The 17,097-nt window shown below is 40.8% G+C and overlaps 1 protein-coding gene across 2 annotated transcripts in view; it reads right to left on the bottom strand.

The window, feature by feature from the left end:
• Nucleotides 1-17,097, bottom strand: part of chrna1 (cholinergic receptor, nicotinic, alpha 1 (muscle)) — a 40,215-nt gene that overhangs the window by 1,531 nt on the left and 21,587 nt on the right. For both annotated transcript variants that reach the window (XM_072259645.1, XM_072259643.1), the window contains exons 6-8: nucleotides 6,431-6,668; nucleotides 3,950-4,173; nucleotides 2,608-2,847 (exon numbers count right to left, since the gene is read on the bottom strand). In XM_072259645.1, the coding sequence (XP_072115746.1) occupies nucleotides 2,608-2,847; nucleotides 3,950-4,173; nucleotides 6,431-6,668 (702 nt within the window). The remainder of the gene's footprint in view (nucleotides 1-2,607; nucleotides 2,848-3,949; nucleotides 4,174-6,430; nucleotides 6,669-17,097) is intronic.

The following is a 17,097-nucleotide window of genomic DNA, read 5'->3' as shown; positions in this document are numbered from 1 at the left end:
CTACAGACCTACCCAGGACTGCATAAGGTGCACAAAACAGTGCAGGCATTACAATAAATAATAAACAAGACAATAGGCACAGTAGAGGGCAGTAGGTTGGTGTCAGTCCAGGCTCTGGGTATTGAGGAGTCTGATGGCTTGGGAGAAGAAACTGTTACATAGTCTGGCCGTGAGAGCCCGAATACTCCAGTGCCTTTTGCCAGATGGCAGGAGGGAGAAGAGTTTGTATGAGGGGTGTGTGGGGTCCTTCATAATGCTGTTTGCTCATCCCAGGCACAAACAAATGCAGAGACTGCAAGCACATCTTGAAGAAGTAAGGAAAAGGGATGCATTTTATCTGAAAAAATACATCTATGGCAGAAAACACATAACCCTTTTATTTTTTTTCTAATATGTTAAATTTTCCAATATGTTAAAGACGTGCGTTCAGTGAAAGATAGACAATGATAGATATGAGAAGTCATTCTTACAGCATGCTTATACTGAAGGGGTCAAGGGAAGTGGTAGCTACAGGTGGATCTTGGTATTGAATCACAGAGTGATTTAATGCGTGGCATCACTTAAATTGAATATAATATGTTTGTAAGGATAGGTCCCTAAGGAACTCCATAAAGAACAGAAAGGGAGGAGAAGAAGAATCCTTGGAAGGAATTCTATAACCATGTATCAAACTTGCGCAAAGTGTTGTCCTGTTCAGATGGACAATAAATGAAAGACATTCAAGAAGGATATTCTTGTCAGTTGTCACAGAGGCTCCACATAAATTGAAAACGATGCAAAGAACGCTTACATTATTTAGCATGTCATTTGTGATGTTGAGTAGCGTGGCAGAAATATCCTTAGTATATCATAAAACTTTTGAACTATGGAGTCATAGAAAAGTACAGCACTGAAAGAGGCCCTTCAGCCCATCTTATCCATGCCAAACCATTTAAACTGCTTACCCCTATTGACCTGCATCCAGACCATAGCCTCCCACGCCCCTGCCATCCATGTACCTATGCAAACTTCTCTTAAACATCAAAATCGAGCTTGCACGCTTATGCTGGCAGCTTGTTCCGCACGCTCACCATCCTCTGAGTGAAGAAGTTTCCCGTTTCACCCTTAACTCATGACCTCTGGTGGTAGTCCCACCCAACATCAGTGGAAGAAGCTGGCTTGCATTTACCTTATCTATACCCCTCATAATTTTGTATGCCTCTATCAAATATCCCCTCAGTCTTCTATATTCCAAGGAATAAAGTCCTAACCTATTCAATCTTTCCTTATAACTCAGATCCTCCAGTCCCAACAACATCGTTGTAAAGTTTCGCTGTACCCTTTCAATCTTATTTCCATCTTTCAGGTCGGAAGGTGACCAGAATTACACACACTACTGCAAATTGGGCAACACCAATGTCTTATACAACTTCAGCATAACAACCCATCTCCTGGATTCAATACTTTGATTTACAAGGCCAAAAGCTTTCTTTACAATCCCATCTATCTGTGCCTCCGCTTTCAAAGAATTACAGACCTGTAATGCCAGACCCCTTTGTTCTACCACACACTTCAATGCCTCACTGTTCACTGTGTAAGAACTACCCTTGTTGCCTACCTTGTGCTTGCCTGCATTAAATTCCATCTGCCATTCTGCAACCCATTATTCCAGCTGGCCCAGATCCCACTGTCAGCTCTGATAGTCTTGCTTGCTGTCCACTATACCCCCAATCTTGGTGTCATCTACCAATATGTGGGTTTGGTTAACCACGTTATCATTCAGATTATTGACATAGATAACAAACATCAACAGACCCAGCACCGATCTCTGCAGCACTCCACTAGTCACAGGCCTCCTATCAGAGGGGCAACCATCTACATGAGGGAATCTAAGACCAGAGAATACAGTCTTAGGATAGAGGGGCAGCCTTTTAGAACAGAGATGAGGAATGCCTTTAGCCAGAGAATGGTGAATCTATGGGATTTGTTGCCACAGGTGGCTGTGGAGGCCAAGTCATTGGGTATATTTAAGGCAGAGATTGATAGATTCTTGATTAGTCAGGGCATGAAGGGATAAGGCAGGAGATTTGGGCTGAGAGGGAAAACAGATCAACCATGATGAAATGCAGAAGCAGACTGGATGGGCCAAATAGCCTAATTCTGTTCCTATATCTTATGGTTTATAATCTACTACCATTATCTGGCTTCTCCCACAAGGCCAATGTCTAATCCAATTTACTACCTCATCTTTAACGCCAAGTGACTGAACCTTCTTGACCAACCTCCCATGCGGGACCTTGTCAAATGTCTTGCAGAAGTCCATGCAGACAACATTCACTGCCTTGCCTTCATCAACTTTCCTGTTAACTTCCTCAAAAAGCTCTATAACATTCGTTAGGCAGGACCTAACATGCACATATCCACGCTGACTATCCCTAATCAATCCCTGTCTATCAAAATATTCATATATCTGGTCCCTTAGATATTTTCCAGAAACTTTCCCATTAGTGATGTCAGGCTCAACAGCATATAATTTTCTATTTTATATACTGTATGTATATCAAGATTTGCAACTATTAGAAACAGGAATTAAATATACTGTATATTAAGAACACAAAAAAATCATACATTGCTTGATTCCTGATCAGACTTCATGTGCTCTGCAATATATTTGACTCCCTCAATAGCACTTTTGACATCTGGGTTCTTACTGAGAGGTGTTTGGAAAATTACGTTTCCTGTCACTTGCTTTCCAGAAATGTCAGAGATATCAATGTCCTCAGTAAATATCTTTTTTTCTTGCTTCTCCTTAGCTGTTCGTTTCATTGTTGAGAAAAACATAACATTGGGTATAGTATCAATAAAAATCTGTAAAACAGAATTGCATAATAGAAAATGTATAAATAATGTTCAATAATCAATGTATGCTGTTACAAACAACTTTTCCACAACTTGCATTTATATAACGTCTTGAACATTGCAAGTATATTCTACAATGCTCACATGGCTGAATGAAAAACAAAGGAGACCAGGCCATAAAAGGGTATGTTAGAAAAAGAAACAAAAAGATTGTTTTTAAAGTAAGTTTTAAGGAAACCTTAAAAAGAAGAGGAAAGTGATTAAGTTGAGAGTTTAGAGAGTGGGGACCAAGTAAGTGAAGGCATCCAAGTTGTGTAAGCAGAATGTGCTTATGAGCAAGAGCAAAGGTGATACCTAAGCAGGACTTCAGCATCGGAGAGAAAACAGGAGGTAGTATGGACTGGTCAGGAGTCATAGTCAAGATAAAAAGGCAGCCGGGAAAGCATTGGAACTGTCGAGCTTGGATGTTAAATCGGTGTTAATGAGGCGAAACAGAGTAGAATGGTAGTTCAGAGGATGAAGTTGTGGTGAAGAAAATAAGGAACGTTAAGATCAACCTAAGAACGACAATAAGATTGCAAACAGCATGATCCACCCTGAGACAGTGACAGGAAAGGAGAATGATTATTGGCAAGAGTGCAGCACTACTGCTGGAGGTTGAAGATGATAACTTTGATAATGAAAAGTCCAAATCGAATATATTCACTCTCAGGACAGTCTCTATTTAAATAACAACAGCCATTTAGAACAGCAGTTGGAGCTGCACTCCCTGTGCTTTCTGTTATAATTATACTGTTACAAAGAGGAGCTGATCATCAAAGTGAGAGTGAGATTAGTCTTACTGTCTCAAACCAGGAGACCTTGCACTTGGCCACATCATTGGAGCTACAATATTGACCCGTTTAACAATGAACTCAAATTTTCTTAGTTGTAAATTCAAATTATATTATGAATTGTTGATCCAAATGTTGTTTATTTGTGTGCCTTGTAACAAACTAACTTCATAAATGGTTCTCCACGGTTATTGCTGAAATGAGCAATTTTCTCCAGTTTCCTGGTTCTAAGTGTTACTTCTAACTGGCTGATACTTTGAACACAAAAGATGGCTCACCTTTCGTACCCATTGTGGCATAGTATGTGTACTTGGTGAGCGATGGTGAGTATTAATTACGATAACAGTAATGATGATTGAACTGATGACAAAAATCATTGTGAAAAGCATGTATTTGCCAATCAAAGGCACAGCACTGGAAGTTGAAGGGATCAACTCAACAATAACAAGAAGGAACACAGTCAGAGACAGCAGAACTGAAATACTCAAAGTCATCTTCTCACCTGCAAGAAAAAAACATATCCTTTCAGAGTCGTGAAAAACATTGAACAGGTTAGAACTTTATTCCCTAGAACATAGAAGATCAAGGGGAGATTTGTTAGAGGTATACAAAATTATGAGGGATTTAGATTGGGTAAATATAAGCAGTCTTTTTCCATTGAGGTTGGGTGAGACTACAACTAAAGGTCATGGATTAAGGGTGAAAGGTGAAATGTTTAAGGGGAACATGGGGGGAAACATCTTCACTCAGAGGGTGGTGAGAGCATGGAAGTGGTGGATACAATTTTGATTTCAACATTTAAGAGAAGTTTGGATAGGTACATGGATGGGACGGATATGGAGGGCTATGGTCCAAGTGCAAGTTGATGGGAGTAGGCAGTTTAAGTGGTTCTGAATAGCGTAGATAGGCCAAAGGGCTGGTTTCTGTGCTGTGGTTTTCTAGACTCTGTGATTCTAAACAAATGTGTGAAACAACAGCAAGGAGGACATCTCCCACCGTGAACTTATTTGCAGTGAGTCTAGGGAGAATTTTCAAATTGATGGAACAAATAGGAGCTGAAACAAGACCAAGAAACAAATAACTGCAGAATAAATGAGGAAGACTGACTACAGATGAAAAATCTCAAAAAATAAATAAGACTTGGCAGTTATAAGGCTTACATAGGAAGTTCATGAGTAAACTCGATATGAAAAAGATTATGAAATACGTGGCAGAATGAGAGAGTGAATTTGAGGTATGGAGAGAGAGGATGTAGGTACAAGTTCAGGGAAAGAATGAGGGACCAAATGTGAGATGGGCTGGAAAATGAGTGGGTGACACGTAAGACTCTAGGAAGAAGGTGAGGTACATGAAGGAGCAACATAATGAAGAAGTGTACATGAAGGAGCACAAGGGTAAGGATGAGATCTGTAAAATCATTGGAACAAAAGTGAGATACATGGGAATGAGGGTGAGTTCATGGACGAATGTGGGAATGAAGTTGTCGGGCCATGGTTATAAACTGGGGGAAATATGGCTGAATAGGAGAAACTAAAACAAACAGCAGTGGACAGATGAGAATTAATATATTTTACTAAAATGATGCTGAAATATGCAATCAGTGGCCACCTTATTAGGTACACCAGTACACCTCCTCATTGATGCAAACATCTAATCGGCCTATCATGTGGCATCATCTCAATGCATAGAAGCATGCAGACATGGTCAAGAGGTTCAGTTGTTGCTCAGACTGGGGAGGAAATGTGATCTAACTGACTTTGGCCCTGGAATAATTGTTGGTGCCAGATGGGGAGATTTGAGTTTCTCAGAAGCTACTTATTTCCTGGGATTTTCATGCACAACAGTCTCTACAGTTTGCAGAGAATGGTGCAACCCCCCCCCCCCCACACACACACAAACACAAAAGTCATCCAGTAAGTGGCAGTTCTGTGGATGAAAACACCTTGTTAATGAGAGAGCTCAGGGGAATATTGCCAGACTGGTTCAAGTTGACAAGAAGGCAATAGTAACTCAAATAACCACGTGTTACAACAGTCGTGTGCAGGTCAGCACAACACGTCGACCCTTGAACTGGATGGGCTACAGCAGCATAAGACCATGAACATACACTCAATAACTCAGTAAGAAAACAGCAACTCAAATAACCGTGTGTTACAACAGTGGTGTGCAGAAAAGCGGGCCCCGAACGTACAGTGTGGAACTTTGAAGTTCTACAGTACCTAATAAAGTGGCCAAGAGGTACCTAATAGAGTGGCTATTGAGTGTATAATGTGGTGATCACTAATGGACTGCTCAGGAAAGAGACAAAGAGAAAGATTTGTAACACTTGTGAAAACTAATTTAGAACACAGTAAATCTCTACAGCAAGAAGGAGAAAGAACATAACTAATCAGAAATTGAAATTGTCATGTATTTAATATTTCAGAAATATTTGAGTAATTTTGTACATATATTGGTTGATTAAGCATTCTTGTTCATTTAAACAAATAGTTATGGGTTATATTCAAAAATATGTTAATTGCCCTCATCACCATGCCACAATGTGATGCATGTATGCCTTGCACAAAGTAAAGACGAAGCTACACCCATATTTCTTGGACCCTCCCTGTTTCCTTTGAATTAATTCAATGTTTTGAAGTTACAAAACATAACAGAAACAATCTCAAGCTTGCATTTTACACTTCTAATGGAATGGAATAAGTTTTTCCCAGCAATATCTGCAGAATGTAGTCAAAAACATTGATATACTCTTTTCCTACCTGAATCAGTTGGCAAGTAAAATACCAATCCAGTTAAGAAGGAAAAGAGGAGACAAGGAATGATGACATTCACAACAAAATAAAGAGGAATACGCTGCATGATAAAGTGGTAGGTGATATCCAGGTAGGGAGTCTCAGGACAGCAGGTATAATACACCATGTGCTTCCATCCTCGATAATCCTTCATGACCCACTCTCCGCTCTCCATGAAGGTACTCAAATCTGGGCGGTCACTTTCCTGAATACAAATCAGAACATTGTAATCAACAACCAAGTTTATATTAGAGAAGGGCTATAGACCCTCCAGTTCCTTGTGCACCTTTTTAAACAGTTTGGTAAAGTCTAGGATTGTTCCCTGGCTTATGCAGCTCTGATTTAAAAAAAAGATTTGCAATTTAGATACAGGAAGCCATGGTCATAAGTTCAAAAGTCAGTTAGAAAAGAAGCTTGAGGGGGTCAAAAGAGACGTTCCTCATGATCATCTGGATAAAGCAGGGTTCATCTGACAGGTGACTACTGGAAGAGGGTGAAGGTCAAAGAGGAATTTCCACTTAAGTAACCTTGGGTTGCAGCTTTGCTTTTGATCCATTGAGTGATGATATAGATGTTCAGTGTGAAGAAGAGGGGAAGGGGTGTGAGGTGTCAAGCATCATGATTGGTTGGAGCAGCCTCAATGAACTGGACCGTCTCTTCCTGCCAGTCATTTTTCTTGGTTCATATTTTATCAACCATACTGTATTATATTCAGTAGCTGTTACGTTATTTAACAGTTGCATATTTATTACTTTCTTTACTTTAGTGCTCAGGTTAACTTCTACAACCATTTTCCACTTTCAATAAGTTACACTAAAATGTCGTAAATATAATTAGAAGCAAGACGAACCTGTTATTTGGCATAAATCCATTTCTCTGATCCTATCTATCCATTAGTCTCTTGACCAAAGAAGGGATTATTTTGTTAAAGGGCAGTTTCTGTTTGGATGACAGACCTAGCGTTAATTGGTAGTAAGTTTCAATCTTTGTTTTGTATTACTGAAATCAAAGAGATTTTCATAATTCTGTGGCGTAACAGAAAGGTTGCAGCTGAATCATAGACCAGACGTGTGTACAGCTTTGGACTATAGACCAAACATTATAAGGGAAGTATTGTGCTGAATTACATTGGTCTTCATTAGCTAGGAAATCAAAGTGTTTTGTTATATAATTAACTATAAAATAATAGATGATCACAATTAAAATTGTGATTATTAGGTTTATCAAATGCATACATTTTAACTAAAATGTTCATATGTACATATAATAAAGCATTAGCATAATATAAGCTAAATTCTATAAATACTGTAGGTATTTTTCAGATCCAGAATAATCATTTAGAGATTTTACCATGCAGCAATAATTCTTGTTAGTGAAAATTGTTACATTGTAGCTGAGAATAATACTTAGAGCACTGGAATCTTTCATATACAGCAAAACCAATGCAACAGCAGCAATCTTTCTGTACTTTAAAATCCTTCTCAGGTACTACCTTTTAAGATATAAAATGTAAAAGGTGAGTAGTACCATACAAAGAGTGATATGTATCTCTAAGTTAGCTTCATACAAAATACATGTATCTTTTCCAAGTAAGTTTGGTATAAAATATAAAACAAGTACCCTTCAGAGAGACTTGTTTGAATGTTGATAAAACATTAAACATTTTCATTACAAAAATAGCCTGTGTTTTATCTTAGTTCTAAGGAGAATCCCAAGTATGTAAAAAATGAGGAGATGAGTGTGGACAAGAGAGAAGTGTTGGAAGAGGGGGACACTGTGATAGTTAACATAACAGATCAAAATGCCCTGAACCTAACCAGTTAGACCAAAAGATCATAAGACATAGGAGCAGGATTAGGTCAAACATGGCCTGTGATTACTTCTCGCTGGAAGCAGGCGGCTGAGCGAATGGATCTTCCGCACCTAACAGACAGGGAAGGCGTAGAGCACCACATAGGCCTCAGTTGGTGTGCAACTGCCGCCCCAGCCCAGGAATGTCCTGATCATCTTTAATGGTTTGTCACTCTCAAAGGCTTTTGAGCCAATTTTAAGTGTACTGACAGTTAAATGCTAGCATGTACTGTAATTTAAAAAAAGGTGTGATAAATTATCTCAAGAACTTATCCCAGGCCACAGAGTGAGTGGCACCATTCAATTTTAATACCAACCTGGCATCAGGCAGAAGGGCAGATGTGAGATGCAATCAGCCCCCCTCTCGGTACCCCTCTGCTTGTGACTATGTGGTGAGTGTACTGGCAGAGCAGAAAATCCAAAGTACAGCATCCTCTGTTCAGGACATTTTGCACTTGCATATTTCAATCCGTGCTTGTGCAAGTTTGAGATATACTGTACAGGGATGGGCTGAACATTAGTGATTGCTAATGCAAGTTTGAATGGTTCCGTCCATTTTCTAAAGCTTGTGTTCTTGCAATGCAGTTGTGCCACCAGAGGTCCTCCGTGAGCTTTGACAGTTTTTGTGCCAGAGCACAAAACACAACAGACATTCATTTCACCTCCAGTATTACAGGGGTGCCTGAACATATGTGTTTGAAGAACCGTTCCTGTTTTCAGTACTTCCATTTTCATGGCATGTTAGTGTTCCAAGCCACTGAGCATGTGCAGTGGCATCATACAGTGTTTATTCGATGACACTTACGCAACCTTCTACCACGGGAAGGAAACCCGCAAACGGCATGGCCTTTGAACTGGAGTTTTAACTGGAGGGTTGAGCCCTGCTTAAAAGGGTCTATTCATAGCTGGGTTTTGCTGGCGAGTCTAAGGAGTCCATGTATTTCCAGCTAGGTGGCTTCTTTAACTTTTCTCCCTGAGAGGTTACTTCCACCCCTTGCCATTAACATTAACAGCCATTCACAGCTTTTAAGTTCCTCGGCATCCACATCACTGAGGACCTCATGTGCTCTGTACACAACAGCGCCTCTTTCACTTCAGATGGTTGAGGAAGTTTGGTATTGGCCCCCAAATCCTAAGAACTTTCTACAGGGGCACAATGGAGAGCATCCTGACTGACTGCATCACTGCCTGGTATGAGAACTGTACTTCCCTCAATCACAGGATTCTGCAGAGAGTGGTATGGATAGCCCAGCGCATCTGTAGTTGTGAACTTCCCATGATTCAGGACATTTACAAAGGCAGGTGTGAAAAAAGGGTTCGAATGATCATTGGGGACCCGAGTCACCCCAGCCACAATCTATTCCAGCTATTACCATCTGGGAAATAGTACCACAGCATAAAAGCCAGGACCAACAGTCTCCAGGACAGATTCTTCCACCAGGCCATCAGATTGATTAGAGTATATTTCTACGTTACATTCACTGTTCTATTTATTATAAATTACTATGACGCACATTGCACATTTAGACAGAGATATAACAAAGATTTTTACTTCTCATGTATGTGAAGGATGTAAGAAATAAAGTCAATTCAATTCATTGTTGTCCTAAAGTAACCAATATCCTCTTCCTCTCATCTCCAATTCTCTCATGGTGAATATCCCGTCCCCATCATCTAACACCCCTCATTTCCCCTAAAGATCATCTCTCCATTATCCCACCATGACTTAATATATTCAAAATTCATTTAATATAATCTATACAGAAGAGGAGGGGAGGAGAAGATGGCGGCGCGACGCAGTGCACGCGGCTGCTTTGAATTGATATCATATTTGTTAAATAGGGGCTGTGCACAATCCTGATTTGATGGAGATGGATGTGAGAAACACGGAGGAACATCTGGAGAAACTTCCAAAATGCCTGTTTCACTGTCGCTGCTACCGTGCGATCGAGAATCTCTGGAGGGGAAGGCCCCAAATCCTCGGCTTTGCCTATTGCTTGTTGCTGGGGCCGGGGTCGAAGCGCTCGGCAGAGATGGTGCTCGGTGCTCGGTGTCAGAGGGCTGGTCGGAGGCTTAAAGTTTTTGGACGGACTCAGAGTCGGACTGTGGTCAGTACTTCCAGGATGCAGCATCGGCAAGTTTGCGGCGCTGGAAGTTCATGGCAGGGAGAGTTTCTCCCTTCAACTGTCTGCGTGAGATGATGGGACTTTTGAGAGACTTTGAGACTTTTTTTTACCGTGCCATGGTCTGTTCTTCATCAAGTTACAGTATTGCTTTGCACTGTTGTAACTATATGTTATAATTATGTGGTTTTTGTCAGTTTTTTTAGTCTTGGTTTGTCTTGTGTTTCTGTGATATCATTCTGGAGGAACAAATTGTATCATTTCTTAATGCATGCATTACTAAATGACAATAAAAGAGGACTGCGTGTCCTCATAATCTAATCTAATCTGATATCATGATCTTCACTCCAACACCCCAGTCTCCACCAAGCTCTGATCCTCTCACTGACTCTTTGACCTTCTCCCACCCTCGACAATCTCCCAGACAACCCTTAAATCCCTGAATCACTCTCCAATACTTCCCGTTGAATGTCCACTCTCCAAAGCAGGAGGTGCCCACTCTTCATGGGAGTTTCATCTGGTGCAGTGCCTTGAGCTTTGTGCACATGAAATATTTGAACCTGGAGTCTTCATTAGGCCAAACCCAGGGCCATTGCTTGAGTGCATGTGATTCAAGAGCTTTCACAAGATTGGCATAATTCTATTTATGCAAGTCATATCCCCTTTCCTGATCATACCCAGTTTTCAGGCTAGTAAGTCCCTCATTCATCAGTTCATATATGTATATCCTCCCTATGCTGTTTTCCTTTTCTGGGCCAAGGGAAGCTATGCAGAGATCACTAATTTGAGGCATCTACCGATTGTACTTGACTTGCACCAAAACACCATTATCATGCTTATGACAGTTTTCTCAATGACAAAGCACAAAAAATGCTGGAGGAACTCAGAAGGTCAGGCAGCATCTATGGAAATGAATAAACAGACAACATTTTGGGCCAAGACCCTCCTTCAGGACAGCTTCAGTTTTCTTGTTGACAGCTGGTTTCCCAGATCTTTAAGTTGTGCATTATGACAGAAATTGTATAATTTTTTGGTCAAATATTTTCAATGAAACCTTTACATATTGGTAAAACATTCAGAAATATGGGAATACTTAGTACTTAGGAACAGGCTTATGGATTATGTTATACAGTACTGTCTGTACAGATCAGACTACTGATATTTTCATACCAGAATTCCAAATGAAGATATTACCGTTCAGGGATTGGCCAATCTACAGAAGTGCTGATGCTTGTTGTGGAATCAGTGAATTGTCCTAACACAGTTGATGTTCAGCCCTTTGCATCTGTGTGCTTAGAAATGTAGAATTTGAAGAACTTTCAATTCTTGTTGACATTGTTGGAACATTTCAAGCTTCTAGCCGTGACACGAACCTGGATTCAATCAAATGTTCATCCAGAAACAGACTAGAAGTGGAGCATTTGGATTATCTAATGAGGATTAAGATGTATCTTTCACCTAGTTGTGAAATTAATCTGGACAGTGTTTATAGATAATAGATCATGTAGTTCAAAGTGCTTAAATTGGGATAAAGTGCTAACATGATAATAAAATAAAAAATAAACATGAAAATGAAAGACAAAAAAATGTTAGTTAAAAGCAAGGTTAAATAAATAGGTTTTGAACTGGTGTTTCACTTGCATCTGCATCCCTTATGCGGCCTTCTCTACGTTGGTGAGACTCAACATAAATTGGGGGGCCACTTTGTCAAGCAACTCCGATGTATCCGAAAGCGGAACTTCCAGGCGGCCAAGCATTTTAATTCCTATCCCTATTCCTGTTCCAACGTGTCAGTCCGTGATCTCCTCTTCTGCCACGATGAGGCCACTCTCTGGGTAGAGGAGCAACATCTCATATTCCATCCAGGTAGCCTCCAATCTGATGGCATGAGCATTGATTTCTCCTTCCAATAATTTTTTCTGCATTTTTATTTTCCCCTCCCCCCTCACTTTTCTTCCATTCCCCACTCTGGCCTCTTACCTCTTCTCCTCTTCCCCTCACCCACCTATCACCTCCCCATGGTGCCCCACCCTTTCTCCCATGGTCCACTCTCCTCTCTATCAGATTGCTTCTTCTCCAGCCCATTAGCTTTCCCACCCATCTGGATTCACCTTCTCACTGGTCCTCCTTCCCTTCCCCCTTATTCTATTATTCTAGTGTCTTCCTCTCTTCTTTTCCCGTCCTGAAGAAGGGTCTTGGCCTGAAAAGTCGACTATTTATTAATTTCTACACATGCTGCTTGACCTACTGAGTTCCTCAAGAATTTTGTGTATGTTATATCCCTTATAGGTTTAGGTATTGAATTCCACAGTTCAGGAGTGCAGTTCAAAAAATCTGACTTGCCAATTATTGTTTTAGGGGAGATTATTTAAATTTGAATTTAAGAGATCAGCAGAAGAAGACGGGAGAGCTCAAGCAGGATTACAAACTGAAAGGGATTCAGTGATGTACTCCATTCCCAGACCATTAAGAGCTTTAAAAACAAGTAAGAGAACTTTAAAATCAATACTAAAAGTTACAGGAAGCCAATGCAGAGTAGTTCGGACAGGAGAGATATGCTCCCTCATCCTGGTTTAGTATAGCACCTCTGAATGAGTTGAAGTTTGGCAACAGATTGCTTTGAAAGACCAGTAAAAGTGCATTGCAGTAATCTAGTCTATTCAATATAATTATTAATATAAAATATATGTTGGTTCTGAAGGCTTTTTTATGTCTTGGGGGATAAACCTATGGATGAGAATTTCCAATGCATAACGCAATGTTTTTGTCCACCATGTAACAGAATCTTATCAGACATAATAACTCAGCTCAGGTACTTGATGTGAGCTCACACAATTCTGAAAATCACGGTATGATTTCTCCTTCATGTAACATACACACACATGGAGCTGTTGGGCACAACTATGGCATTAATCAAAGGGTAATATATATCATTGGTGCAATTAATTAAGTACACATCCATGATTTATGATTACGTGAAACTCAAGTGCAGATCTAAGTCTTAGCCAGAAAAAAATTGACTATCTGGGCTGTTGCAGAAAAGTCTGGCAGTAAAGATTCTTGCAGGATACAGTAAATTCCTGTTCTAACATTTGTGATCACACTAGTTTTTACCTCCACAATCCATCTCCACTCCATTCTAAAATTGTTATGAAACTTGAATACTGGTACCTAATAATGTTCTACCTGTCAACAGCCCATTATTATCTTACTGAATCTCACTCCACAGCCTTCTAACACTCCCTCCAGCCTTCCATGGACCTTCTGTTTGTTCCTCTGAGTTCTGATGTTCTCTTCAGGCCCCTCTCTGATCATCATACGTGCAACTCCACGCCAATAGCCATCTCCCAATGCCTATCCTTGCAACAAACAATCTTGTCCAGGCTTCATGCATTTTCACTCAAAACCCTAATCTTCTCTCATGCAGGTTACTCCCAGTCTTTTCCCCAACTCAACAACTTCCTCCTCTTCAGTTCATTTCAACCATCTTGCTCCCCCTCCCCCCGAGATGTATAGTGGCGAGCATTCTGACTGTTTGCTCCACGGCCAGTACGGAAATTCCAATGCACAGGATCACTAGAGGCTGCAGAGGGTTGTAGATTCAACCAGCTTTATCATCAGCACAAACCGCCGCCGCCCCCCCCCCCCCCCCGGCAACATCATTAAGGACATCTTCAAGAGGTGGTGCCTTCTGAAGCCCACATCCATCATTAAAGACCCTCACCATAGGGCGCATGCTCTATTCACATTACTGCTGTTGAAGAGGAGGCACAGGAGCCTGGGGACCCACACTCAATAATTATGAGGAGTTTCTTCCCTCCATCATTATATTTCTGAATGGTCCATGAACCTATGAAAACTACAACACTTTTTCACACAATTTATTTATTTTCTAATTTATAGTAATTTTTTGTCTTTCCTTTGTACAGCTGCTGCACAACAAGAAATGGTCTCACTTTCTGTCTCTAGCTGTCTCACTCTCTCTCTCTCCCTCTCTGTCTGTCTCCCGCTCTCTCTCCTGCTGTCTCCTGCTCTCTCTCTCTCTCTCTCTCTCTCTCTCTCTGTCTCACTCTCTCCTGCTCTCTCTCTCCCCTCGATTTGTCAGGCAAGATTTCCCTTTACATGCTGACTTTGACTTATTTCATCATCTCATCCTTAATAATAGACTCCAACACTTTCCCAACCACGAGTTTAAGCTAACAGGCCTATAACTTCCTTTCTTTTGCCTTCTTCCTTCTTAAAGAGTGGAGTGACATTTGCAATCTTCCAGTCCTCTGGGACCATGCAGAATTCAAGTGATTCTTGAAAGATCATGACCAATGTATCCGTTATCTCTTCAGCAATCTCTGTCAGGACTCTGGGATGTAGTCCATCTGGTCCAGGTGACTTTTCCACCTTAAGACCTTTGAGTTTGTCTAGCACTTTTTCCTTTGTAATAGCAATGGTACTCACTCCTGTTCCCTGACACTCATGGACCTCTGGCACACTGCTAGTGTCTTCCACAGAGAAGACTGATGCAAAGTACCCATTAAGTTCACATGCCATTTCTTTGTCCCCCTTATTACCTCACCAGCATCATTTTCCAGTGGACTAATAGCAACTCTCACCTCCCTTTTATTCTTTATATCACCGAAAAAACTTTTAATATGCTGCTTTATATTATTGACTAGTTTGCCCTCATATTTCATCTTTTCTCTTATAACTTTTTCAATTGCCTTTTATTGGATTTTAAAAGCTTCCCAATCATCCAACTTCCCACTCACTTTTGCTACCTTATATGCTCTTTCCTTGGCTTTTATGCAGTCCTTAACTTCCCTTGTCAGCCATGTTTGCCTACCCCTGCCATTTCAGAACTTCCTTCTCTGTAGGACATATCTATCCTACACCTTGTGAACTATCCCCAGAAACTTCAGCCATCTCTGCTCTGTCGTCATCCCCACCAGTATCTTCCTCCAATCCACCTGGGCAAGCTCCTCTCTCATGCCTCTGTAATTCCCATTATTCCATTGTGATACTGATACATGTGACTATGCTTCTCCCTCTCAAATTGCAGTATGAATTCCATCTTATTATGATCACTGTCTCTTGAGGTTTCCTTTACATTAAGCTCTCTAATAAGATCTGTGTTATTACAGAATACCGGTCTAAGATAGCCTTTCCCCAAGCAGGTTCAAATATAAGCTGCTCTAAAAAGCCATCATATAGGCATTCAACCAATTCCTTCTCTTGCAATCCCACACCAACCTGATTTTCCCAATCCTCTTACATATTGAAGTCCCCCATTACAATTATGACATTACCCTTATTCCATGCTCTTTCCAGCTCCCTTTGCAATCTCAACCCCACATCTTGGCTACTATCTGGAGGCCTATATATGATTCCCATAATGTTTTTTTTCACCTTTGCTGTTTCTTAACTCCACCCACAAAGATTCAATGTTCTCTGACCCTATGTCACCTCTTTCTAAAGATGTAATTCCATCTCTTACCAACAGAGCCACACTGCGTATGCCTTTCTGCCTGTCCTTTTGATACAAAATTTATCCTTTGAAGTTAAACTCCTAACTATGGCCTTCTTTCAGCCACAATTCAGTGATGCCACAATGTCATACCGACCAATCTCAAAGTGTGCCACGAGTTTGTCCACTTCACTCTGAATGCTATGCGCATTTGAATGTAAAACTGAGGGTGCATTCTTTGCCCTTTTGAATTTGCATCCGTGGTGCAATTTAACTCTTTGCTCTGTCTGCATCTGTACCTTCCTTACATTCATGTTACATCCATCATCTACTTGTAAACCTGCTGGGTCATCCTCAGCTCTATCATACTGGTTCCTATTCCTCTGCCTTATTAGTTTAAACCACTCCCAACAGCTCTAGCAAGCCTGCCCACAAGAATGTTGGTCCCCCTCGGATTCAAGTGCAACCCGTCCCATTTGTACAGCTCACACCTGCCCCAGAAGAGGTCTCAATTATCCAGAAATCTGAATCCCTGCCCCCTGCCCCAATTCTTCAGCACGCAGTTATCTGCCACCTCATTCTATTCCTATCCTCACTGTTGTGTGGCACAGGCAGCAATCCCAAGATTACTATCCTGAAGCTCCAGCTTCTCAGCTTCCTTCCTAACTCCCTGTATTCTTTTTTCAGGACCTCCTCTCTGAAATGTGAAATCTTGTTAAAAAAAATATAGGCCCACTTCAAATGGCCCCTTAAAATAACTGCACCTGAGGAAGTAAAAACATTTTGGGAACATTTTGCCTTGAGAAAAAAGACTGTTCCTTGATTTATATCCCAGAAATCACCAAGTAATGTAAAGAGAGCAAAGAGTAGCGGTAGAAATACAAACGCAAAACATATCATGTACTTGTTATAACGTAATGGAGTCATAGAGTCATACAGCACAGAAACAGGGCCTTCAGCTCACTATGTTCATACACACTATTGAGTACCAATTTATCAAATCCACTTACCAGCATCAGGTCTATAACAACACACATTCTGCTGGGACAACTCAGCAGGCCAAGCAGCGTTGGTAGGAAGAAAGAAATTGACAATGTATCAGGATTCATGCAGGGTTTCATCCCAAAATGACAAGTTTCTTTCCCCCTACCAATACTGATTGCCCTGTTGAGTTCCTCCAGCAGATTTTGTGTTGCTCCAGA

The sequence above is a fragment of the Mobula birostris genome, chromosome 6 (assembly GCF_030028105.1).
Source record: "Mobula birostris isolate sMobBir1 chromosome 6, sMobBir1.hap1, whole genome shotgun sequence".
Taxonomy (NCBI): domain Eukaryota; kingdom Metazoa; phylum Chordata; class Chondrichthyes; order Myliobatiformes; family Myliobatidae; genus Mobula; species Mobula birostris.
This window is presented reverse-complemented; position numbering and strand designations above follow the sequence as displayed.